General features: G+C 36.2%; 1 protein-coding gene across 1 annotated transcript in view; it reads left to right on the top strand.

Annotated features, from left to right (window-relative positions):
- Positions 1 to 1,263: 1,263 nt before the first annotated feature.
- Positions 1,264 to 25,852, top strand: part of LOC120636490 (dynein heavy chain 6, axonemal) — a 95,042-nt gene continuing 70,453 nt past the window's right edge. Inside the window, exons 1-35 of the mRNA XM_039907995.1 lie at positions 1,264 to 1,364; positions 1,999 to 2,083; positions 2,746 to 2,833; positions 3,191 to 3,407; positions 4,813 to 4,954; positions 5,440 to 5,679; positions 5,815 to 6,032; positions 6,419 to 6,602; positions 7,341 to 7,912; positions 9,255 to 9,487; positions 10,260 to 10,408; positions 11,137 to 11,265; positions 11,523 to 11,629; positions 12,396 to 12,546; positions 12,884 to 13,093; positions 13,753 to 13,965; positions 14,117 to 14,263; positions 14,882 to 15,058; positions 15,204 to 15,458; positions 15,534 to 15,680; positions 15,941 to 16,194; positions 16,274 to 16,392; positions 16,472 to 16,645; positions 17,550 to 17,709; positions 18,150 to 18,295; positions 18,780 to 18,931; positions 20,097 to 20,289; positions 20,641 to 20,780; positions 21,217 to 21,408; positions 21,904 to 22,053; positions 22,533 to 22,760; positions 23,692 to 23,912; positions 24,360 to 24,571; positions 24,802 to 24,914; positions 25,338 to 25,480. Coding sequence (XP_039763929.1) covers positions 1,264 to 1,364; positions 1,999 to 2,083; positions 2,746 to 2,833; positions 3,191 to 3,407; positions 4,813 to 4,954; positions 5,440 to 5,679; positions 5,815 to 6,032; positions 6,419 to 6,602; positions 7,341 to 7,912; positions 9,255 to 9,487; positions 10,260 to 10,408; positions 11,137 to 11,265; positions 11,523 to 11,629; positions 12,396 to 12,546; positions 12,884 to 13,093; positions 13,753 to 13,965; positions 14,117 to 14,263; positions 14,882 to 15,058; positions 15,204 to 15,458; positions 15,534 to 15,680; positions 15,941 to 16,194; positions 16,274 to 16,392; positions 16,472 to 16,645; positions 17,550 to 17,709; positions 18,150 to 18,295; positions 18,780 to 18,931; positions 20,097 to 20,289; positions 20,641 to 20,780; positions 21,217 to 21,408; positions 21,904 to 22,053; positions 22,533 to 22,760; positions 23,692 to 23,912; positions 24,360 to 24,571; positions 24,802 to 24,914; positions 25,338 to 25,480 — 6,362 coding nt within the window. The remainder of the gene's footprint in view (positions 1,365 to 1,998; positions 2,084 to 2,745; positions 2,834 to 3,190; positions 3,408 to 4,812; positions 4,955 to 5,439; positions 5,680 to 5,814; positions 6,033 to 6,418; positions 6,603 to 7,340; positions 7,913 to 9,254; positions 9,488 to 10,259; positions 10,409 to 11,136; positions 11,266 to 11,522; positions 11,630 to 12,395; positions 12,547 to 12,883; positions 13,094 to 13,752; positions 13,966 to 14,116; positions 14,264 to 14,881; positions 15,059 to 15,203; positions 15,459 to 15,533; positions 15,681 to 15,940; positions 16,195 to 16,273; positions 16,393 to 16,471; positions 16,646 to 17,549; positions 17,710 to 18,149; positions 18,296 to 18,779; positions 18,932 to 20,096; positions 20,290 to 20,640; positions 20,781 to 21,216; positions 21,409 to 21,903; positions 22,054 to 22,532; positions 22,761 to 23,691; positions 23,913 to 24,359; positions 24,572 to 24,801; positions 24,915 to 25,337; positions 25,481 to 25,852) is intronic.

Raw genomic sequence — 25,852 nt, 5'->3', positions numbered from 1 at the left:
TAATTCTATGTGCGAATTTTGTAGACACGCATCGGACCTGCTTTCATATTGACTTGGCGTTGATAAAATTTAATGTACAAAGGCAGGACATCGACAATGTATCGACTATTGAAAACTTAATATTGAAAGCTGATTGAACTGGAGGAATTGATTTTTTTTAACTGGTAAAATTGATTTAGTTGGCCATTGGATAGTAGGAGTTTTAAATACGATTTTACCAGCGGAAGTGGGAGTGAAGAGCCCGCGCCCCTGATTCTGGTATCTTTCTCATCCTGATTCCTTATTCCTGTCTCTTCGAGATCATGTTCCAATTTAAAGTTCAATTTTTGAAATTGCCTGTTAGGGTTTTTGGAAATGGGAAAAAAAATACGTTTTCCCTCGGTGGGGATGTTAAGAGGGGATGGTTAATGTGTACTTGTCATAATGAAATGTACTTCTTCTTTTTCTTTTGATTTATGGCTTGACATGTACTTCACGAACAGTTGTAGTTTGACCGCAAAAGCAGGTTGGTAAATAATTTTCAGTCTTAGTACTTATTTTGGTTTTGAACAACATTTGTTTAATAGATATATACATCGATGCAGCAATGTATATTTTTAAATTACAGTTATTGCCTAACATTTCATATTTGATAATTTTGTATGATAGTACCTTTTATGATATCTAAAAGCATCCATAACGACACTTCATTTTGTTACTCGTAAAACAATAGAAACTAACACAAATTTTTGTTTCACTTACACTATAGTGATACTACTTTAAAAATTGAATACGATATATGTGAACTTCGTTTTATTTTAGTCCCCATTCTGTTTGTATTATTAATAATTCATTGTTCTTGGAGTAGTTCTAATTCCAACGTTTTTAGTTTTTCTCGTGTCTTTTTCACATCTAAGGATAAGTTACATTTCTCGTAAAAATTTAAAAATGTTAATTTTTCAGCTGTCTTATCACTGTGTCATAATATGTTACATTTGACTATATGCTACTGGCAGCACTGGTTACCATAGTAACAGTTGAGAGTATAGAATAATATAAATAAACAAAGCGGTTTTTTTATACTAATTGGTAATCTTCCTTCTATACTAAAATCAAATAGTTGTCGATTAATTTGAAAGTATATTAAGACAGATAGATAATAATAATGTTTAAGCTAAGACAAAGTAGCAAGTTCTAATATTTCAATGTGTTTCAGGATAGTTAGTCTAAGTCTGATTATTTTTGATTTTTCGCAAATGTGCTGCATTAATTCAAAGGATCAGTATGGAAAATGAAAATACACATCGTAGGGCTTTGCTAACGACATTGCCAGCTATAGAAACATTACAGCGGAATGTTCGTAAAGTTCCTACATATCATACAAGGTATTTAAAAACATTGACAGCAGTTGAAAGGTACTTTTAAAGTTCGTTAGGGGTACTTACAACAGCAAAGATATTAAATATGAGTAAGTTCTAAATTAGTATAATCTGTTTTATGGATCTGATCTGAGAGAAAAATAAGTGTCTCAATGAGAGCCTCCATGAAACTGGCTCTACCCCACTCACAGGATTAGTAAATCGGTGGGATGGGCAGTTTCAATCTCTCTGCATATCAGCAAGTAAAAGTTCACTCATTAAACACAAAATCTCACAATCTATAGGTCTGAAATGTAGCAAGTGGGTAGAAGATATCAGCTGAGAAGGTAGAACTACCCGTTGATTCGAAAAATATTTTATTTCTCTAAAATAAAATTCTAGAGAAAAAAAGTCTGTTTAATAACACAATGGAACCCTCATGCGCCAACTGCTGTGCAATCTGAGGGTAGGGAGTAGAATGATAGCTTGTATGACTCAAATTTACATAGATAAAGTCGTGCAGAATTACTAGTGTACTAATAATTTCTTATGCATACTGTGCTTTTACAGGGTATGTCAACTTTTTTATATGGTTTCATGAGACAACAGGAATGCATTCTTTTAGCATCTGGATTTTGAATATGAATTTTTATTATTTCAGAAAACCTAGGGACATACCATTCCATCTACCTCATAAAAAACTTGTGGAAAGAATTGAATATGTTGAAAAGGAAGCAGAACCTCTGGTATATTTTTGAAATTTCTTTGAATTTTTACATATACAAAGTAAATTCCTTTGAAACTCACTATACACACTCAAAATATCAAAAGGTAGTTCTAGGCATCACCCTTGAAAACATATTCTTAAGTCATAGTTTTCCTAAGAAAAACGTTAAGAATTAAATATTTTAGTAGTTTAGTCTATCTAATTTTAATATCCCATTACAGGCCCACTACTGGGCACGGGTCTCCTCCGATGAAAGGGTTTATGCCGTAGTTCAACTGGTTCAGTGCAGATTGGGTTAATTCACACACCTTTAAACAGAACATATTGAATAAAAATAATAATAACAGAATATATTCGTATAGTGTGTTTAGCATATTAGTGTCTACGTCAACAGATGCTGTTTGTCAATAAAACTTAAACCTAACTTAAAACATTTGAGAGATCTCTCAGGCCTGCAGGTTTGCTCACGATATTTTCCTGCACCATAGAAGCCAATGATATTTTAATTGCATAAAACGCACATTAATAAAAGTTAAGTTGCTGGGATTGAAACCTGGCCCCACGAAAGTGAAGCCGAAGTTCTAACCACTAGACTATCACTGGTTCATCATTATTATTTCTAATTAAAAAAAAATTATCAATACATAATATACTTATCATAACAGTATATACTTCTTTCAGACTGGCTTTGCAGCTGCTCAGGAGGAAAGATTTAGAAAAGAAAGAAAAATTGGCAAATTACAACTAGAACCTATCAAATTGGATGATGGTAAGAAAAATATATATTTCTCTTTTTCAGAGACCCATATTTAAAGCTGAAATATAGTATAAAGGCATAGTTTATATGGTGACAGATATTATATGGTGACCTTTTAAGATAAGACAATTAATATACATATATCTTTATCTTATAAAGACACTAAAAAGTAACTGATTTTCTGGGATAAAAAGTAGCAATATGTGTGCTAGTTGTTTGTGGTTAAATAAATATTAAATTTAAATGTCAACTAGAAATATTTTTAAGGGCTTAGCTGCCCAACTTAAAACACTTGATATTTCCATTTAAATTTTGACTTTAACTTTGATTTGTGCATCAAAATTAAACAAAAATGTTCTTTAAATGCAGGCTCTAAAAGAAAAAAAGCCATTACCATACGAGAATCTCGTACCAGTTTTGACGTCGATAAATCAAGAGAAACCACCGACCCTCTTAAGGTCAAACCAGTAGTTGCTTCGCAAAAGGAAGTAATAGAAAGAGTGAAGAACGACCTGACTGGTGGATTTTTGTACATGATATATGCGGTCCATCCACAAAACGTTTATTTCACACCATATTACCTGAAGTAAGATAATTTTATTTTAGGAAGTATTATTTACGTACGGGTAAAACCAAAGTGTTCATGGTCCCTTTTTGTAGCACTGTTGTACGTAGCATGGTACCTAAACCTCGTTCATTGGCGTCATTCAACGCGCTCTTGGACAGCCTTTTGTATATGCCAATAATTGCCCAATCGCTAAACTTTATTTTTTTATTGAAATCTATATGTTTGAAATTTATATGTTCAAAATTAATAAATTAGAGGTGACATTGGTCACCTTATCTATACTGACGCTGCTCTAGATCGAACATTGTATTGCTATTCGGTTTTAGTCAAAATAATATACTAAATTAATTAATATTAAAGTAGTCGTTTTTACTCTGTAACCTTGCTCGTTCGCAATCGAGGAGTTGTTTTTGAGTATGGAAATACTTAAACATCAGAGTAAAATGGACCTCGTTTGCATTGCAATGAAGCTCAAATCTGCCTACAATTTAGCTCGGGCTTTCGAAAAAAGGCTTGTAAAACAAAAATCAAAAGTACAGGATAGCTAAAAGACATAAAGCCAATTTCTAAAGACGAAAACTAAGGCCACAGCTCCCGGCCTGTGAAAGAAAACTTTTGGGGCAAATCTGAACAAAAACCTAAAAAAATATTAAATGTTTACAAAGAATCACAGGCGCTGATGTCTTCTTGGACGACCTCCGTAACGCAGTGACTTATCAGCGCGTACGCTGTGGTCTAATAAGTGGGAAATATTGGGAAATTATAATTTCTTAATTTCTATCTCTATGGCGCAGCGCTGAACGCTGTGGTTTTAAGTGAAAGGTGCCGGGTTCGATTCCCAGCAGGGGCAACTTTGGAATTTTTAATTTCTGAATGTTCTCTAGTGTGGTCTGGTAGTTTAAGCTAAGGCCGTGGCTCGTTATATCCGTAGCCACAGAGACGTCCCGTCAAGCGATTCAGCGTTCCGGTACTATGTCACCGATTAGGCTTATTACTGCCTTACCCCTAACAGCTCGTTGCCACCTTATACATCATCACATACGATCAGGTAAGACTGCTATCAAGGGTTGACTGGTAGTTGAAGAACAAAATAAAAAAAGAATAATTTTATTGGGAAAATAATTGCGGGCTTTAGGTAACTGGGCTTGCTCAAATTCAAGACCCTAGGAACGCCACTGCGTGTACACTTGAAAATGACATGTTATTCAAAGCGTTAATGACTTTCGCAACTTTTTTGACTGTATAATAAATGAAAAATGACTGAATTGATATTATATAAATAGAAATCATTATCATCAATCCATTACCGGGCCACTACAAGGCGCAGGTGTTCTCCTAGAACAAGTAGGGTTATACATGATGCTTCTATCCCAGTTAAGTTTTTTTTCAAAAGCCAAACGACTGAAGAATATATTTTCAACAGTGTGGTCCCGTACGAGAGCATAAACAAAAAGAACTACTTCACTATTAGCCCCTGCGGCGTGACGCATTACACTAATGAAATGGTCTTCACAAAACTTGCTGACTGGGAGCAGGAGTATCTCATATTTATGAAATTCACTAACGTAAGTTTATTTAATATGAATGTCATAGGCTTTATTAACTTCAGACTCTTTACTTTTGGCATTAGTTTCATCCATGTTTTTTTGTTAAATATCCGTCAGGTTGGATCATTATTCTATCAGTTTATGATTATATAATTTCACATGAGAGTTATACTGCCGGGAACCTAAACTCGTATCAGTCTTTCAGCGTGGTCAATGTCATAAACTAAACTAAAGCCCGAAATTAATAATATGTCCATATCCAAAATCTTCAAATCGAAACTTAGTACTGTTTGATATGCTGTTGATAAGAGCCCTACTGAATTGATTGATTCATAAATTTAAGCTATAATATATTAATAATGGCCTAATAGGGTTTAATATAATTGCCATACCCTCTAACATGTTAGCCATGTTAGAGTAACCACCATATGAGTTTACGGTCACTGGGCAACTTGTAGTGGAACAAGAAATAATGTTTACAAAAATAATTTTACAAATTTCAGATTAAATTCTTCCGTGTATATCGATACTGGAAAGCTTTCTACGTGTGGCGTAAATCGATACTGTTTCGTAAGTTCAGTAAATTACGCACGAGGATTGCCAAAAAACTATTTATTCTCACACCAGTTTTGGGAAAAGGACTGCTTAGTATACAGACTATGTGCTGCGATATGTACATGAAGAGTTTCGCCGACCTTTCTAGGGATATGGACACTGCCTTTTTCTACTTCATCGAAGTTCTGGTTGGTTTCTCACTTCTTTCTTGGCTGAATGTTTAGAACCTTTTAACAGCTTAAATGGTCTTGATAGCTTTGTGACAACAAATAATCAATCTGGAAAAATTAATTAATTTTTCTATTATTATTATTTAATTATAGATGAGACGTGTAGAATACATTCGTGATAAATTGCAAGAATTTCGATCTGTAGTGTTGGAAGTAATCACAGCATCTTGCCATGCAGCATTATACCATCAGGGTTTCACGTACGACGATCGAAATGTACCTCCCTTCCAAATGATTCGTGGCAAACCTACTGGTGGTATGTCTTATACTGAGAAGGCGAATAAGCGGAAATACTGCGAAAGGCTTGCTTGGTAAGTCGATGGTAACTTTGGGACTGCGTTGACAGTCGGATGTTTTACCCCCGTTTCAGTTTAAATTATCTCGTTGCTGGTTGGTCTAGTGAGCATATTCGACTCCAGCGTTCAACCCCCGGGCCGAGCCAATGAATAAGTATTGGGTTTTTCTATAAAGAAACTCTTAGTAATAGCTTGAAATTACTGGTGATTCCCCCCGTGCCTCCGAGAGCACGTTAAGCTGAGAAGAGCTGTCTAATCTCTGAGAGGGAGAGAATATAGAATGCAACTGTGCTTCTTTGCTTATTGCACTTTAATAACTCCAGCTTAAGTCTCGAGATTTACTACCTTGGCCAACATCGGCAAGGGAAACTGTTTGACATTTTGACATTTTGTGTTTGTAGTTTTATAAAGTTGGTGGATTATATGAAGAACTACATGTTGTATCGTTTGACAAGGCGGTCCAACATGCAGATGGCGAACATGTTACGTACACATGTGCAATTCACGCCGCCACCGGAACTCCTTGCTGGAATGGAGGTGGACGAAGTGCTCGAAGCTTGGCCACGGCAAATCGACGTTTGCAAGGTAAAATTACTGTAGATTTTTTTTTATCCTAGTTTAATTAATTTTTTCTTTCTGACCCTCTAAGAGGAGGGAGCCCCAAATAACCTCCGCCATGCCCAAGGTAGATAGGTAGAAGGTAAGGAAGCAATAAAGCTTTTCCACAACGCCAAAAAAATTAAAGGTGTATGCCAGTTATATTTAAACCATTGCCATACTCGGTTTCTAAGCGACATGGTACGTCTTTGTCGGTAGGGTAACAAGCCACGGCCCTTCGGCTGGTGGCTGGTGGGAGGCTTCTCTCCCACCAGATAAAATTATCCTTATAAGAAACATTTTTGCTGTTAACTAAATTATTGAACTGTTTGCTATTATTGCTTTTGTCTAAACGTCGTAGATCCCTCCTCCATGTCTAGAGATCTTCACCTGTTCTTTCAAATGTATGTAAGACCAACCGGAATTTAAAAAAAAATTGTGCAAATCGGACAAAGTTAAGTTTTTACATCGACCTGCGTACTAGTACGAACCTTAACCTAGAGTATATAAATGTACTGGAAATTATAAAAATACTAATTTTCAGACTAGGTACACTTTCTTATTTCACTCTTCCTTTTAATTATACTTCCTTTTCCAGGTCAGATATTCTTATGTTCTTATGTTGCCTTTTCGTCACAAATCTAACTTCCGTGTTGCCTCAAAGGTTTTTAATATTAAAATGTTCTCTAAAACATATCATTAGACCTACGTAATTATCATTTCTAGTGGGCCCTGTTTCAAGTCGACGCATACGTTTTGCCAACTGGAGAAGTAGAACTTAAGCCAAGTGAAAACATAATCTGTAGTTACATGCAGAAAATAACTGATTACTGGGACGAATACGTCCGGAACTTCCACAATTATCTAAATGACGAGACGTTACAAATTTTCGTACAACCAACAATAATGGGAAAGCAGATGGAATGGACTGCGGGCGAATCGCCTAATCTTTACTTCCTTATGAACCAAGACAAGTCATTGTTGAACGACATCCAATTAATTTCATTAGTAAACCACGACGCTTATGACAAAGTGTGGATTTTCTTAGGACGTATGAAACGTTTCATGGACAATTTCAGAGAAGCACACGAGATAGATGTTAATATCATCAAAAATGAGAGGGACGTGAACGCATTTAGGAAGCTATGTACGGAACTCGCTAAGCAAATGGACGAAATAGAAGAGGTTGTTAGTTTCCAACCGCTTGGGTTGATATTCTTGAACCTTTGCCCTTTCCAAGAACTGTTCAGGCCCCAACCGAGGAAACTGTTTGAAGTGGTTAACTCTACTACTCCTGAGTAAGTATTTTATATGATTCATCATCACCATCAATGACCTTCAAACGGTCCACTGCTGGACTAAAGGACTCTCCCACTGGGGAGGTTCGCCCATAATCACAACGCTGGGCAGACGGGTTGGTGATCGCAGTCGATGGCAGTGGTAATACAAAGGAGGCTGGTGCCCGTTCTTCATTATATTCCCTTAGTCGGCTCGTACGACACGCGCGGGAAGTGGAGGGCTGGTGATCTGCCGGCACACGGCATTTTATACAACGTGTTAATGAAAAACCGAAATAAATCTTCACAGGCTGTAGAGGTACATTATGTACTATCTCAGAGATTAAGCTGTGAAATCGAAAAGTAAATAAATCTTCACAGGGTGTAGAGGTACATTATGTACTGTATCTGAGATTTATCTGTGAAATCGAAAAGCTAAGATTTTGAGTAAAATACTGCCATAGTTATTACTGAGAGAAATGAGATACAGCTCTAATATCACATACATTAAAATAAAATAGCTCCTGTCACTTTATTAGGTACGCGCCGCGTGGCACTATGCGCGTGTGGGTATTTTATCTTCAATAGGGTTGTCATAACTAAACACTTAAAATGTTTTGAATTTGTTTGTATGGAAAAATAAATATGCTTCTTTTGATTTAATATTTTTACACGATGATTCCTTACGAAATGTACTTATGCACCCTTCAACAGTATTTCGGTAATTCGTTTTAACGTTGTATGATTACACCGTTGTTAAAACGCATTACATACCCGTTAGTAACGTAACAAAGTAAAAATTAGTCAACTGTAGTGTAGCACTATAATAAAAAACTATTATACTGCACCACTACAGTTGACAATTTTTTCAAAGGTGAATAATATTTTATAACAATCTAGTTTTTTTTTTTTAAATATATAGACAAGTGCTTGACTGCAATCACACCTGATGGTAAGTGATGATGCAGCCAAAGATGAAGCGCGCTTGCCTAGAAGATGCCTATTCACTCTTGAAAAATAAATCTAGTACAACTTAGTTTCACTTTAATCAACACACTAATTTTAAAATTAAAAATACAATTCGTTCACAAAATTACCCATGCGATCTCGTTCTGCATAGTTTCAAACTCTTCGGGATTAAGAGATACTACTATTGTCAACGACAGAATGCTGAATTTGTTAAATTTTTTAACATGGTTCATTGTTTTCTTATACGGTCTTAAGATAGTCCCTTTACATCCTTATTATACCGTCTAGCTAAATATAACATAATGTATATTATATATTATTATGACGATATAAAGTACTTAATAATTACTTACTTATTTAGTTACTAAATATAAAAATTGGAAAATCTTTTCAGAATCGGTCACGATTGTATTGAACAAATACTAGAAGGAATTCAATCTATTAATAACGACATAACAAAAGATCCCGAGACTGCCGGTGAGCTGGTTGCGTTCAATGCCTTGTTGGATGGACTCGAGGGTAGAGTGGCTCATCTCGAAGAACGCCTCGAGTATTTGCGTGAACTTTACGATCTCATGGGTGAATTCAATATAGGCATCCCACCGGATGATATGAACGAGTTTTTGGGTATGTTGATAGATTTTTCTTATTATTTTATACAATCAGATTATTTCTTTCTACTAGTCTCTTGCACGTTTATTATAACTGTATGTTTATATATTTATATATATATATATATATATATATATATATTTATAAGTATATATCGATATATTTATTACATATAGATTGATAGGTATTTATGTATAATTAGTTTGAAAAGTGTATGTAATTTTTTTATCACTAGTTATTAACCTGTTGCACAATCTCGTTTTCCCTAACTTCATTCTACCATAAAGGGTTGTCTGGAGGAGATCGCTTGAAGCGATAAGACCGCCTTTGCACATTTGATATATATTTTGCTTTTGTTATTTCTTGTTTTCTATTTTTATTTATGCAATAAAAGCTTTATCTATCTATCTATGGTTCAAAAAACTAAATATCACATGCGCTTTGCGCAGGTATTCTCGGGTTCGATTCCCAACAGGGGAGATTTGGTAATTTATTATTTCCGATTTTTCTCTGGTCTGGTCTGGTGGGTGGCGTTGGCCTTGGCTAGTTACCTACCATGCTACCGACAAAGATACTGTTCTGCGATTTAGTGTTCCGATATGAAGTCGCGTAGAGACTGATGGGTTAAATGTAAATGCTATAATCCCTAATAGGTTAGCCCACTAACATCTTAGGCTACATCATGACTTACCAGGTGATATTGAGGTCAAGGGCTAACTTCTGTAGTAAAATTTTTTTTCGAAAAGAACAGTTCTAGAAAGATATAAAACTTACAATTTTATGATAGGTCTAAGCGTGATTCTGGGCACACTTCGTACGGACATAGATGCTCGATTGGAGAGTCGCAGCAAGTTAGCCGGTATGTTCGCAAGTCAGATCGGCAAGGATATAATGGATTTGATCCACGATATCAACAAGCTGAGGGATGAAATTGCGGTATGTGTACACTGACACTTTTTTTAATTTTAGAGCACACTAATGCCCGTTTTCACTAAACCTAGGAATCGCCTTAATCGTACGCTAAGTGATTTAGGTGATTCCTAAAGGAAAAAAAACGTTTCACGAACTCTTATGTTATGTCTACACATGTTAGGCGACGTCTAAACTTACGACACCGATTCGGCGGATCGTACAGTTTAGGGGACTCGTAAACTGACACTTAGCAGATGAAAAAATATAATTTTTTTTTTTATTAATATTTCTTTGAATCCATACGAAAAATGGAAAATATGATAATACAAACACAAAATCCATAGACGAAATTAGGTTATATGAGTTGCCTGCAGAAAATCGATGCGTGAAAGGTAAACGTTTGCCTGGGAATTTTCATTAATTAGGCGTTAGTTACTTACGCATCGCCTTATCTGTCGTTAGTGAAAACGGGCATAAGTATAATTTATAACGCTGTCTCGGTTTAGCTCTCGTTTTTCGATCAATTTAAATCAGTCCCTGACGCAGACCTCTGTGGTTTTAAGAGGCCATTCCGGGTTCTATTGAAAAAAAGTAATGAAATTTTAATTCTTACTTCCTCTACTTTTTTTAAGATTCTACTAAATGATTAATACGCCTTTCTAAGAGTTGACCTAAGCAGGAGGTTTTAGAAGAGGATGGGTGGAGAAATTTGTTTACGATGAACGTTTAACTGACCAGATAAACTGTTTCAGCAAACGTGGTTATATGATGAAAAGTCGGACATAGAAAAAGTTACGGATACGCTAAATGACCTTATGGAGAAACTGACAGTATTCTCTGCCAGGAACAAGCAGATACGTGAATGGCAGAAAATATTCAAGGTACGCCTTAAATGATTATTCCAGTCTATCCCCCTGGTCTGTTTTGCTTGCTGCTTTGATCCGTCACCATATCGGGAACAAGGACAGATGGAGCTTTTTATTCCGATTCCGATTATGTGTGGGCACACATACAGAGAACCGAGCAGTAAGACAGAGGAATAAGTCACTTCAAATTGTTGGTCTAACATATTAAGATTTATTACAATGAAAATCACTCGATTCCTTCCTGTATAACTTGATATCAAATTTTATCGCAGATACCACCAGCAAGACTTGAGATGCTCGATGAAGCTATAAATGACGTCAAATTGAGGCAAATGCTATGGAAAGCATCTAAGGAATGGAATGAATCATTTAAATCATGGTAATCAATTCAATCAGTTAAATAGGAGTGATAGCCTATTGGGCCTTTCGGGGGCTTGAGTTGGAATCCCAGCACGCACTTCTAAATTTCTAAGCTTTATATTTATATTTTCTAAGTTATATATTTATATATATTATGTATATTTTATATTTATATATTACCGATTACGTATATTTATTTAAATTATATATGTATTTGTATCTTTACATTTTGGTATTTATGTATCAACACTCTTGGCACTATCCCGTTCTCTTGCTGTAAGTCCTATCTACAAAGGTTGCCTATAAGAGATTGCTTGCAGCAATAAGGCCGCCTTTGCATGTCTACATTGTGTACTGTATACTCCTTACTATTTCTTTTCCTGTATGTTATACGTGCAATAAAGTGTTTCTTCTTCTTCTTCTAAATGCGTTTTAAGCAATTAACATAATATTACTACTATAGTGCACTATTTGAATATCATGTCTTGAATGATAAATATAAATAAATATAAACATACTACGGCAATACACACATCACCATGCCTTCAACGTGGTGACGATTACATTTTTGGTAATTATTTATTTATTTATAGTGTCATTTTAATGACTTCAATATAAATGTCAAAAAGAGAAAGAGTTAAAATATGGTATGTCGAAAATAGAAGGAGATTGTTAACAATGTATACATATTGGCTCATGATTTTGATTAAATGTAAATACTATTGATATTTGGCCGTTATTAAATTATTCAGCTAACTGTAGTTTTTTTATTCTTTATGAATTAGGTATGAAGTACCATTCAATACGTTGGATATAGATGAGATACAAACTATAACTGGAAACTATGGAAAGATTTTTAACCAGCTCGATAAAGGACTGCCGCCTAATAAGATTGTGCCCTGTTGCAAGGCGACAATTGATATAATCAAGGAAAAGGTGATAATTTTACCTATCTAATTATTTAGGCCCTGAATGGTATATCAAATCGCGCACTGAACGTATCGAATTCAATATAGCATTGAATACGATTCACGCATCACGTCATTTGCATTTGGAGTAATGAAACCATAAAATAACCTCATCACCTGTTCACCTGTTATGAAAAAATCGTTATTTACTTAGCATAACAAAAGTTCACTCCATATTATGCACTGCTGCTCTTAATTAGGACCATGGTAAGATGTCGACTTACAATATTACATATGAGAAAACCAAGAAGCAATCTAACACGTAACTACTAGAGCCAAATTAAAACAGCAGTTTTCATCCTCAGTTGCCAGTTATGTCCTACTTAAGGAACCCATCTTTGAAACCGCGACATTGGGTGAATGTCGAGGAGATACTCCGCACGCGCTTTACGCCTGACATGGTAGTAACTCTAAAAATGCTGGAGGACTTACACGCGTTCCAGCATGCCGAAGAGTTGATGGAAGTGGCTGGTCAAGCTAGCTCCGAGGCTGGTCTGGAAGCTTTATTAAAAAAGGTAAGCTTGATAATACGCAAGTCTTATTCTTGAAAAATCTAAATCAAACAATAGCAGATACATCCGCGGCAAGTACTTGTATCAAATCAATAAATAGCCCATAACAGTCTAATAGACTAAAGGGGCTTCCCATAATTACCACGATGGGCGGACCGGTTGGTGATCACAGTAAAGGGCGCTGCTGACGGTTCTCAATTATATTCCCCTAATTGCCACGAACGATACCCGCGGGTAGATAATGGCAACAGTATTCTGATCTGCTGGTCTCTGGGCCAAGTGAGATTTTTTTTTTAAGGTTAGGTCGTCTATATCTAGGCATAATTTTTTTAGAGTTCCCTCCAGGACTGTATTTTTTTAGTCTGTTTGTCTGTCGCTATCTTGGCCGCAATACATTTATTTAAGACAGTTCATACATTTTCCCCTACATGTCCCTGGGTACGCCCATGGCATAACTTGACTTTTATAGCGGCAGTTCTTACAACTGGTACTCTAACTACATCTTGGACTACTTCCAATTATTGAATCCAATAGTTAATAGAAAAAGCAAAATTGTTAAATATTTTATTAATAGCGTAGTAGTGGGCGTAGTTTTGTGTTAAAAATTCAGCTAATTCAAAACTTTGCAAAGAATGTTCCTAATATACTATGTCTTATAATAGGTTGAAGAAATTTGGGCGACCTTGGAATTCCCTGTAATACTGCACAAGGACGCGCGTGATGTTTTCGTCTTGGGCGGATTAGATGAGATTCAAGCTGCTGTGGACGAAAGCAATATCCACATCAGTACAATCCTCAGTTCCCGAAATTGTGGACCCATACGTAGTCGCGTTGAGGAATGGGCCAAGAACCTTGAACTATTCTCAAAAACTATTGTAAGTCTAGTTTTTACTATCAAATAATAGAATGCCTGATTAAGGATAAATGTTATTTCCTGCCTTCTGATAGCAATATATTTAATGATTGCTGTATAGTGCAAAGTATGTGCACTCTACTAATAATAATTGGTCTTTTTTCCCCAAACAGGAAGAATGGTACCTCTGCCAACAGACATGGATTTATCTTGAAGTGATTTTCTCAGCCCCAGATATTCAGCGTCAGCTGCCCAATGAGACCAGACTTTTCACCATTGTTGACAAGTCATGGAAGGATATTATGCGTAAATTGGCCAAGGTATACTGAAATAATAATATTACAAAAATGTTTCTACAATATCCAAGAATTTCTTACTTTACAGACCCCAAAATCAGGACATGCATTTTCTAAACGATTGTATATTTGTAAAATTAGATAATAGGAAATAATAAATATACACTTATATGTGTTATATAAAAATAAATAATCGCCTTATTAATTTTCATGACATGTCGCAGTAATTTTTAACATATATTAATGACTAAACAATTTTCTGATCAATTATTTAATATTATAATAGATTTATTATCTTGACGATCTTTAATAGTAACTTTTTCGGATATCTGATATATATTTCTACTAACACTAACTAGAATCCTAAGAAAGAAAACGTGTGTTTGAAATAATTATAAGGTCAGTCTGTCTCTTATTGCTACGCCATGATAGGGCCGATGAGAGATGAGAGAGATGACTATGTCATGGATAAGGCATGAGTGCAAGTATATAAGTAAATAAATAAATCTATTCATCGGCTAAAAATGCAGATTTGAACCCCTCGTAAATTACGAAGCTAACTGCATGGACGAAATGTTATTTTGTGTTTGTTTATGAAATTCTTTACAACTAATTTTGAATTTTTATTAATGTTTATACCAGGTGCCTTTGGCAATGCCAGCGGCGACGCAACCAAAATTATGTGAAGAATTTATTCGCAATAATGAAATGCTTGATCAGATTATGAAGTGCTTGGAAGCGTATCTAGAGACAAAACGCGTAGCTTTCCCGCGTTTCTTTTTCCTTTCCAACGATGAATTACTTGAGATTTTGGCACAGGTGAACTTGTTTGCTAAATTTTATCGTAGAATTACATTAGCTTTGGTGACGTAATTATAAAATAATTACTTACATAGGATAATCTTAACTAAATTCATCTATATAAAAAAAAAATTATCCCTAATAATTAAATATTTGCCCCTAGACAAGAAACCCTCACGCCGTCCAACCGCATTTACGAAAATGTTTCGATGCGATCGCGAAACTCGAGTTCGGAGTTAAACTTCCTGAAAGCGAAATGGAGATCACGGAGGACGGTACTCTTGTAGAACGAGAGATGTCTTTTAATACAAGAGATGCTTTGCAAGCCCGATTAGCGAAGACTGCAAAACCTGAAGACTTAACTACTGATATTATAGCTATGTTATCGCCTGAAGGAGAAAGGGTCAATTTAGGCAAGGTAATATTTACTAACTTAGTAACCTTCACTCCGAACTTTCTCTACAAGTCTTTTAAAAAAACACTATCTTAATAGGGTTTAAAAGCTCGAGGCAACGTCGAAGATTGGCTGGGCAAAGTAGAAGAAGCCATGTTCGCTTCGGTAAAGCGTTGTATGAAGTTTGCATTGCGTGACTACATGCAGCGACGGCGTGTAGATTGGGTCTCTCTACATCCCAACCAGGTATTAATAAATAAATACTTAAAAATATGTAGAAAGGTTAATATGCTTGCGCTGTTTAATGCAATGATTTGACGATGGGTCTGCGAGGGACGGTCACCCCGTAGCTTTACATTCCACCTAAGTGGGTACTGCGATCACCAATCTGTTATGGGTAAACCCCCTAGTTAGGCAGAAGCCTTTATTTTGTTCAGCAGTAAACTGTTATACGCTATGGAGAGATAATAGTGATGCTATATTTTTATTCAACTCGGAATTCGCAGGTAGTCCTAGCTGTGTCTCAAATGATGTGGGCGAGGGGTGTTCACGAAATATTCGATCTGGAAATTCCATTGCGCATTGACACGGGACTGTTGAATTATGAGAAAAAATGTATATCTGACCTGAACGATCTCGCTGCACTCACGAGGAAGGATTTGAGCTCCCTGTTCAGGAAAGTTCTGTGCGCCCTCATAACGGTCGATGTTCACGCCAGAGATACAATCTCTCAAATGGTAGAGAAACATGTTCAGAAAGCGTAAGTATTACTTTGTGAAGAAATAAATATAGGCATCTTAAAAAATTACTAATAAAAATTATTGAACTATTTTTTGTAGTGTAGATTTCGAGTGGCTTAAAATGATTCGCTACTATTGGGAGGAAGACATTGACAACTGCGTCGCTCGTATGTCCAGCTCTATGTATATTTATGGCCATGAATACTTGGGGGCCGGAGGTAAGGTATTCTGCCTTTCACCAAAACATTCCTAAGACTTACCATACATTGCTCGTTATTTTACTTATTTATATCCTAGGTGTGCTAGTGATAACTCCATTGACGGATCGTTGCTACCTCTGTCTGATGGGAGCTTTACAATTAGACCTCGGGGGTGCCCCTGCCGGCCCCGCTGGCACCGGGAAGACTGAAACTACAAAGGACCTTGCGAAGGCACTCGCCATACAATGCGTAGTGTTCAACTGCTCTGAAGGTACCCCGATGAACCTAACTAGTGTTCCTTTATGATCTCAAATATATGCAAATCATTTTTGCTCGTAGCGCCGGGTGGTCTCAGTGCCACATCGAAGGATCTTTAAATGCTTTGAAAATATTTGAAACTGCAATGTTCCCTACTAGATGGCGTTACCCGTTGCAAAGGGGCAGATCTTTAAAACCAGCATGGGTGGCAGGAGGGCCGTTGCTTATGCCCGATTTTACTTACAACTAACAAGGCAATGACTAAATAAGTAACGCCTACTCTAAGGAGATTTCTAAGCATACATAAACCGTGTACCAATAGTTATCGCCTAAGACGGCCGATTGGCGTAGTGGCCAGCGACCCAGCTTTCTGAGTATGTGGGTTCGATTCCCACGACTGGAAAATATTTGATTATATTTGTGCGATGAATATGTTTGCATGTATATTATAATTTTTATGTAAATTATTAATAAAAATATTCATCAATCATCTTAGTACCTAGTTTTGGGGATAGATGGCGAGGCGATTTAATATTTTCGTAGTATATTTATTTATTTATAAGAGTTGGTACAACGTTTTTTTTTTCTATAGATAGCGCCTAAATCATTAGATATAAGACTTAGGCAATCCCTTTAGTGAAAAGGAGCATTTGTTGAATCACTTGGGCCGCAAAGGCCACAATAAAGCTGGTTCAACTTTGGCTGGTTCTGAAATATTCATTTGTATTTTAAGAAATGTTTCAGTTAAATTAAATCTTACTATTTGAATCAGCGCATTAACGACTTTTTAATTACAAAAACTTTTTGTAGATATTAATCTGTCGTGCATTTATATTTCTGCAGCAATTTTTTTGCCGTGGTGATAATACATGTGTACCCAAGTATTCCCTCGTTCATCGTTAATATCAATTGTCCAGGTTTGGACTACAAAATGATGGGAAGATTTTTCTCCGGCCTGGCGACATCTGGTGCATGGTGTTGCTTCGATGAATTTAATCGTATCGATATCGAGGTGCTCTCTGTGATCGCTCAGCAACTTATTACTATCAGGAATGCCAAAGTGGCTAAACAGGCACGGTAAGTTGTGCTACTCGCAATATCATTATAGACACATAATTTTTAACCCATTGTGCAAAAAGTCTATCTTTCTGTTGTTTTTATCGCTCATAAACCATTTATTTAATTGTTTACGAGCGTTAAAAAAACAGGTTAGAACCCCTGAGTCTCAGGGATATACTGTATACATGCAGCGCGACACCGGAGCTTGTGGAAATCAAAAGATCAAGCCCAGCAGTGGACATTCTATGGTTGAAATGATGATGATGACAACATTAATTGAAAAAATTATAAGTGCATTAGGTACGTAGTTGTGTTCACATGCGAAACGCTAGCAGGCCATTTGACATCTAATTAAGATGGCAATTAGTTCCAATTTTGAATACCAAGCCGCATATTTCTGGTGTTTTAAGCGTATATATAGAAGTCAACGTTTGACATTTTAAGTCGGATATTTTCAGTTTCATGTTTGAGGGGCGCGAAATCAAACTGGTGCGGACATGCGCGGCTTTTATTACAATGAACCCAGGTTACGCGGGCCGAACGGAATTACCGGACAATCTGAAAGCGCTTTTCCGTCCTATATCTATGATGGTACCAGATTACGGTAAGAGTTATTACATGAAAATATTTTCAAATCCCCCGAATTCGATTCACTTTACGCTTGTATTGATGTCATGTCCTAGTGGTTAGAGATTCGGGCTCCCTGTTGGGGTGACCTAGCACGCAACTCTATCTTTTAGGAGTTATTTGCGTTTTTAGTTCAAGGAATTTAAAGCATATATATATTCTAAAGAATTTATAGGAATTTAAATGAAATAATAAGGTTTCCTCACGATGTTTTCCTTCACCGTTAAAGTCACTTCATGGAAAACATCGTGCATGCCTGAGAGTTCTTCATCACCTTTTTCAAAGATTTTTAAAGTCTACCAATCCGCACTTGGCCAGCGTGGTGGACTACGGTCTAAACTCTCATTCCGAGAGCAGACCCGTGGCCTGTAGATGGCCGGTAATCCTTTTGCCGGTATGGTTTGATGATGACGTTGATGATATTCAATTCAAAATCGAATATAGACTTTTTTTTTTATTAGCTTTAATCGCGGAAGTTATCCTCTACTCAGAAGGGTTCGAGTCTTCGAAAGGACTTGCTAAAAAAATGGTGCAGATGTATAAATTGTCTAGTGAACAACTCTCAAAACAAGACCACTATGACTTTGGGATGAGGGCCGTTAAAAGTGTGCTTGTATGTATTTCCTTTTCCTTTTTTTGTAGTATTAAATTAATCAAAGATTTTTACTTTGTTTTTTATGGTGTATTTTGGCTAGCGTAGAATATTTATTTATTTATTAGTAATCCAACAGCGTAAAAAATTTTTTTGTTTAAGGGTTTATCTTATTACAGAAATAAAAACCAAATCTAGATTACAAATCTAAACTGTGACAATTAAGCAATTGGTGCAAGTACAACATATACAAAACAATCAGTTACGATATTCACAACAGCATGAATGAGTGTGAGTGGCCGTGAGTGTGCGTAAGTGTGTGGGTGTGTGTATAACTGTGCAAATGTATGCGCTTGGGTGCGTGTGTGAGTCTTCATTTATGTAGAAGTGCAATCTTAAATGAATGATTTCACGTCATTTATTATCTCTCGCGGTGCACTAAACTTATACTTACTTACTTCAGAATATAAACTTATTACCGTTTTATTACTTACTATATTAGTCGTGCACTTAGGGCTCCGTACCTTGGAATGAGAATTATAATAATTTATTTATTCGGTTTTTTTTCTGGTGGAAGGCTCTTAGACCGTGGCTACTTACCACCCTATCAAAGTCAAATATTTCTTTATTCAAATAGGCACATAGATGGCACTTTTGATGCGTTGATTATATACAAAATGTGTACATAGCAGTGAGTAGTGATGGCGATAACTACAATCGTAAACTTAAAACTAAAGCTACGAGGGTTCCAAACGCGCCCTGGTCTAAGAAGAAGCCCACAATAACTTAGCCGGGTGTTCATTTTGTTATCACCATCTCACATTGTCATTAGAAAATATTTAAGAAGCAACCTGGTTAGAGCAATTTTTCACACCCAAGCTTTTTTATCGTTTACGTAATCCTTTATACTATAATAGGACTTTTCTATAAGCTTTCGCTTAATACAAAATTTGAACTTTTTTAGTGACAACCCCAAGATATCAACTTTATTGTAAAATTTATTGTAAAATTGTATACAATTTCCTTTTTTTGTGTAGTCTAGTGTAAGCAGTAAACGCCTTAAATAAAATAAAAATTAAAAAACCACGCCAAAATTATTTTCGATACGTTATCATTATTTCTTTCTTATAGCTTTACACAGATTTGCCAGTGTCAGGTACATGGTTTTATATATTACATATTTCAGGTTATGGCTGGAGCCTTGAAACGCGCTAGTCCGGACCAGCACGAAGAGATCACGCTATTATGCGCGCTAAATGACAGTAACTTGCCAAAGTTTTTGGCTGCGGATGCTGTACTCTTCGCTGGCATCCTTTCAGACTTGTTTCCAGGAGTAAGTCTGCCGGTGCGCGACTATGGAATCATGGTGGATGTGATACGTAAGTTAAAGTTGTAACCCTTTTTATCACATCAGTTTTTAAAGTGTAATTAATTTTGTTTCCTTTAAGACGAAATATTGCACATAAAAAGAAATGCATTTACATTTCGGGGATTACTATAAGGCGCGAAAGGTTAATTGTCATTAATATTTAGATAATACTGCTTTAAGCGATGGTTGTTCTTAGCGTAGCTTCCAGGATATACAGACATTGTGCAATCATTGTATTACAAAAAATGAGCGAGAAAACGTAAAAAAATAAGAATAAATAAAATTGAAGTTCGTACAATGTGACAACCTGATGTTGATCATGTGATCTAATGCTCTCGTTTTATTCCTTCATGCAATGTAGAGGAAATATTACTGGAAAGAAAAATGCAAATAATGGACTGTCAGATCCGCAAAGTTATACAGCTGCACGAAACAATGATCGTTCGCTGGGGCGTGATGCTTGTTGGACCTACCGGTGGTAGCAAGACCGTCGTTTTACATGTTAGTTTATTGACATCTTTTTACGTATTATTTTTATTTTTATTATTCCACTACAAGTTAGCCCATGAATGCAATCTAAGTGAAAAAACTAGTGGGAAGTAATTATGCAGGCCCAGATGGTAGCGAGCTGTCTTATGAAGCCAGAGACAAACTTATTCTATGTATATCATGATTATTGGACTCCTGATTTCACATTAAAATCTTTGCAATAGAAACACACTTATCGTATGCAATGGAATCACATCCATCCCACGCAACGTCGCCTGCAATGTCCAGATCGACATAGGAAGGTAGAGGTAGGATGATAACATGTGTTATACTAGTTTCTGCGCAAACTGTTAAAGTTGTTTGCAATTTCATTTCGGAAAGTGTCGTAGCTTGCACATTTCTTTGGGCGTCACCAAGAAAATTCCTAATAAAAGATAATTGTTTTCAGGTATTAGGAGACACGTATACGAGGTTATGTGAAAGTGAAGTGCCGGGCCAGCAATACCAGATAGTGCACAAATATATAATGAACCCCAAAAGTCTTAGCATAGGAGAGCTCTACGGTGAAGTGAACCTACAAACCCTTGAATGGCATGACGGCATACTACCATTATCACTCAGAACCGCTGTACAGGTAACAGTAATTAATTATTTAATCCAATAAGTATCAATATGATTTATTTTAATTACATTTACTTTCTTTAATCTAATGTGATCAGTTAACACTTAAAAAAATGCTTGTTCTAAACTTTTGATTTCCTTTTGAAAATTTTTGTAGTCTTGAAAGGGAAGAAAAGGTATGGAGGTGAGGTGAAACTGAAGGTGTAGGTATCCGAAGTTCATTATCCGTTGTCTCTTCAATATTATTCCCAAACACCTTAATCTATCTTTATAAAGAGGAAAGATTTTTTTATTGGTTCTTTGTACCGAAAACACTGTAAAATGCAAGAATTTCTTTACTATATATACCTCATATTATAGAACTTAATAGTTTGATTTTATGTTTGGTCTTTTAAATAAATCTTTGCGCCAGATAGCCTAGATAAGAAATATTAAGACTAACTTGAAGCGAAGTGTGCATGTATGTAGTGCAATAATAAGGCGAGCAATGTACTTGTAACATTTTCAGAGCGAGACCACCGACCACCAGTGGCTGATTTGCGACGGTCCAGTAGACGCAGTGTGGATTGAGAATATGAACACCGTACTTGACGATAACAAGATGCTGTGCCTTTCAAATTCCGAGCGCATAAAGCTTACTCCTTACGTGCACATGGTATTTGAGGTACTTACAAGTATGAATACTAGACAAGAAAGAAGCTAGAATCATTGTCTCATATTTCTGTACAATCAAATATTTGTACATCACCATCACCTCAACTAATTGACTTCATCGGCAGAGATCTTTTGTTAGGAGTTCCTTTATTCACGGCCATGGGCTTCTGTTTCAAGCTACTACTAGCAACTCGATTGATATGATCTATCCACCTCGTCGACCAAAGCTGCGTTTACAATACCGGGGCTGCCATTCTAGCACATTGGGATCCCAAAGTTCATCTGTAACCTCTGTTCGTCACCAGAAAGCTATTTCCGAAAGCCCAGAGATACAGACAAACTGAAAAAGTGTAAAACAACCTATGCTTTCGTTATGCATTCGTTCAAATAACTATATTAGCTTAAAAAGAGGCACCTGTTTATATAGAATCCTAGACGCTTTTTTTTTCTGTTTGAATGGATGTAAAGATCGTTATTTTATTCCAAAAGGTTGCAGACTTAGCGCAAGCATCACCAGCTACTGTCTCTCGCTGCGGAATGGTTTATATAGACCCGAATGAAATGGGTTACCTACCGTATGTTAGGTCGTGGCTCAACGAAGCCGTGGAAAAAAATCTCTTTACCCAGGAAAATTGGGAATTCGTCTACGATCTCTTCAAATTGCTCGATGTCGGGGTTACGTATGTCAATACAAAGTGCAGTGTTGGTATTAAGCAGGTAAGATAATTTAAATAAAAATAGTTTTTACTCGTGACTGCTTTTGCGTGGAAGTTTTAATGTGTATGTTATTGTCTGATCCTTCGACTCTCGAACAGCAAACACAAATCTATCCTGCAGGAACCATTTATCTTTCCGAAATAAAACTTTGCATGTGCTATTTCTAGACTGATTTTATCCAGGTCCGTGATAGATTCTACTTCTATCACCATTGGTTGCTTGGAAGCATCCGGCTCCGCTTTCAGCTCTCACAAGATAGAAAAATGAATGTTAAAATACAAAATGTAAATTGTTGATGTTGGAAAAGAGCAACTGCTGAGTTTCTTGCCGGCTTCTTCTCGGTAGAATCTGCCTTCCGAACCGGTGGTAGAATCACTACAAACAGACAGACTTGACGTTTCAAAAGTGCTTATATTAGGCCTACTTGAAATAAATGAATTTTGAATTTGAATTTGAATTTGAATTGCCAATACTGGCACCCAACACGTCAAAATCTTTATTCAAAGGAAAAACGTGATAGACCACGAGTTTTTAATTTTGTTACTGGCAAGTACGAGTAATGCCTCGTTGGTCAGGTGTATAGCTTGTACGACTACGAATCAAGAGATCCTGTGATAGTGAATAAATCTGTCGTCCAAGAGATATATATTTCAATTGCCTCGTTAGGTATTCAAAAAACCTTCGGTTAATCCTTCGCTTCCGGTTATCGAATGTCTCTCTTGTAACTGTACCCAGTAAGGCTAACATGCGCGCCATGAGACAGTTATGTATACCCTTTCCCTCGTCTAACTCTATAGAAAAAATAGGATTAACGCCTGGAGACAATTATCTCGTGGCATACATGCTAGTTATTAGGATGTGGGATATTAATACGCTAAGGATGTCCAGTAAATCAGTCAACATTATTACATTATATATTCTAACAATACAGGTAGATATAAGCAAGGTGGCGTCTCTGTGTTGCCTGTTGGGCGCTTTGCTAGCAGAACCTGGGGACCGCTTCAGTGATAAAGCCGCCGTCAAAGTATACATCGCTCATTGTTTCATCTTTTGCTACGTTTGGTGTATTGGTGGCAATATCCTTGAAGCGAACCGCAAGCCCTTTGAGGAGCTTATCAAGAGGCAGTTCGAGGTTTATGAAGAAGCAGAATAGTAAGAAGTCTGAAACGCCAATTATTTTTGAGTATTTTTTATTGTTATAAACTGTTATCCTTAACCATACGATTATTGACTATTGTGCTCTGATATCAGAGCGCAAGCTAACGGCTCCATGGCTCTAAACTTTACTACGCCGTTGTAAACATTTAGAACCCCTTTTTTATCCAATGCTTGTTAGTTTGCGTTTCTGGCATTATGTGGTTGATGTGAAAATCACCACATAAAAACTTTTTTCGCTCCATTATCGAAGAGCTATCGAAACACCTAACAACTTTGCAAATGTAACGTATATTTGCAAAGTTTTTAAGCGTTATATAAGCAACTCAACTTCTTCCTGAAACTAAACCCCAGCTTCTATGCTTTATTAAACAGTTTTTGGGATTTTGATGTGAGTAATTTTTTTCGAAAATAAGTCTGCAATGTTCATAAAATGTGTTCCAGTTTCCCGCAAGGTTTCAATTTCTTCGACATGTATATGGACACGAAGCAACGCAAATTAAAAGTGTGGGCGGAGATTATACCAGAGTTTTTATATGACTGTAATAAGCCATTTTTTGAAACTCTTGTTCCTACTATTGACACTGTTCGCTATGGGTACCTCTTTGAGAAACTCCTATCTGCTGGAAAACCGGTTATGTTCACGGGAAACACTGGTAGGTATATTATAAGATTTCATATAATTATATCTTTTAGCAAGTCTTTGTATTTATCTATACTGAATATATTTTTAGTATGATAAGTGAGTTTATTTAATTCTGGAATCGACCAGTGACTTCGCGTTGTTACTTTAGTTTACGCGTCGTTGTGATTTATTTAGATAAGATGCAGATAGATGGCGCTTGGTTATTTATAAAGCTGCCTTATGTATGTCTTGACTTTACAGGCGTTGGGAAAACGTGCATAGCTGCCGAAATTCTAAAGAAAATCTCAGCAACTGGATTATTTATTCCTGTGATATTAAACTTTTCGGCACAAACCAGCAGCCCTCGTACACAGGTTTATAATTCAATTCTATACCTACTTTAAAAGTAGCTGAAGATTTTACATTTCAATAATTTATAACCTATTTTTACACCATCACTAATTCATCAACAAACTAAAGTTAACTAACCTACTCGTTAATAATGTTGGTACAACATCCGTAGTATACTTTATTAAGTTATAACGTAAAGTAATTAAAAGTTATACTTTATATATATTCTTGGTATCTATATGAAAGGCATAAAGAATCTAATCCTGGAATACTTTATTGCAATATATTTAAAAGAGAAATGTTATAATATGATAAACAAAAATAAGCTACTCTGAATGCTATTTACAACAAAACATACTGTTTAAAACTGTTCACGTTCGGGCATGACGCCCAAGATGTTGGTGCTATTTGGAAATGTGTGGAGTTTAAATACTTCTATATTTTAGGAAGTAATCGAGCTACGACTTGACAAAAGGCCTAGAAAAGCAATAGGAGCACCGCTCGGCAAAAAGGTGGTCATATTCATTGACGACGTAAATATGCCACGTCTCGACGTTTACGGTGCTCAGCCAACAATAGAATTACTTCGGTTTGTAATTTTTATTTTGAACTCATTCCCCTTTACCCTACCCTACTCATAGAGTACTGGCATCGATTTACAGCATGCGGACAATGCCTAAGAAAAATGGCCCAGTTAAGAAGAAGACAATAGAACTGGGGTTCAAGTTTACTATTGCAATAGTGTCTAATTGGTTGATCATAAATATTTTTTAGAAGCAATATACAATTGTTATAGCAGACTTGGGGTCTTCGAACGAAAAATCGTGCGGTTTTGCTTATACCACTAAACGATAATCCCAGACAGAAGCAGAACTATTACAACAAATTAACACTAATGTTTATATCGATTTAGCCTTTGAGGTACAATTTAAGGGGTGTAAAACGGCATGACAGACGCCCG

The sequence above is a fragment of the Pararge aegeria genome, chromosome Z, assembly GCF_905163445.1.
Source record: "Pararge aegeria chromosome Z, ilParAegt1.1, whole genome shotgun sequence".
In the NCBI taxonomy this organism is placed as follows: Eukaryota; Metazoa; Arthropoda; class Insecta; order Lepidoptera; family Nymphalidae; genus Pararge; species Pararge aegeria.
The sequence above is the reverse complement of the archived record's forward strand: the minus strand, read 5'-3'. Positions and strand labels throughout refer to the sequence as shown.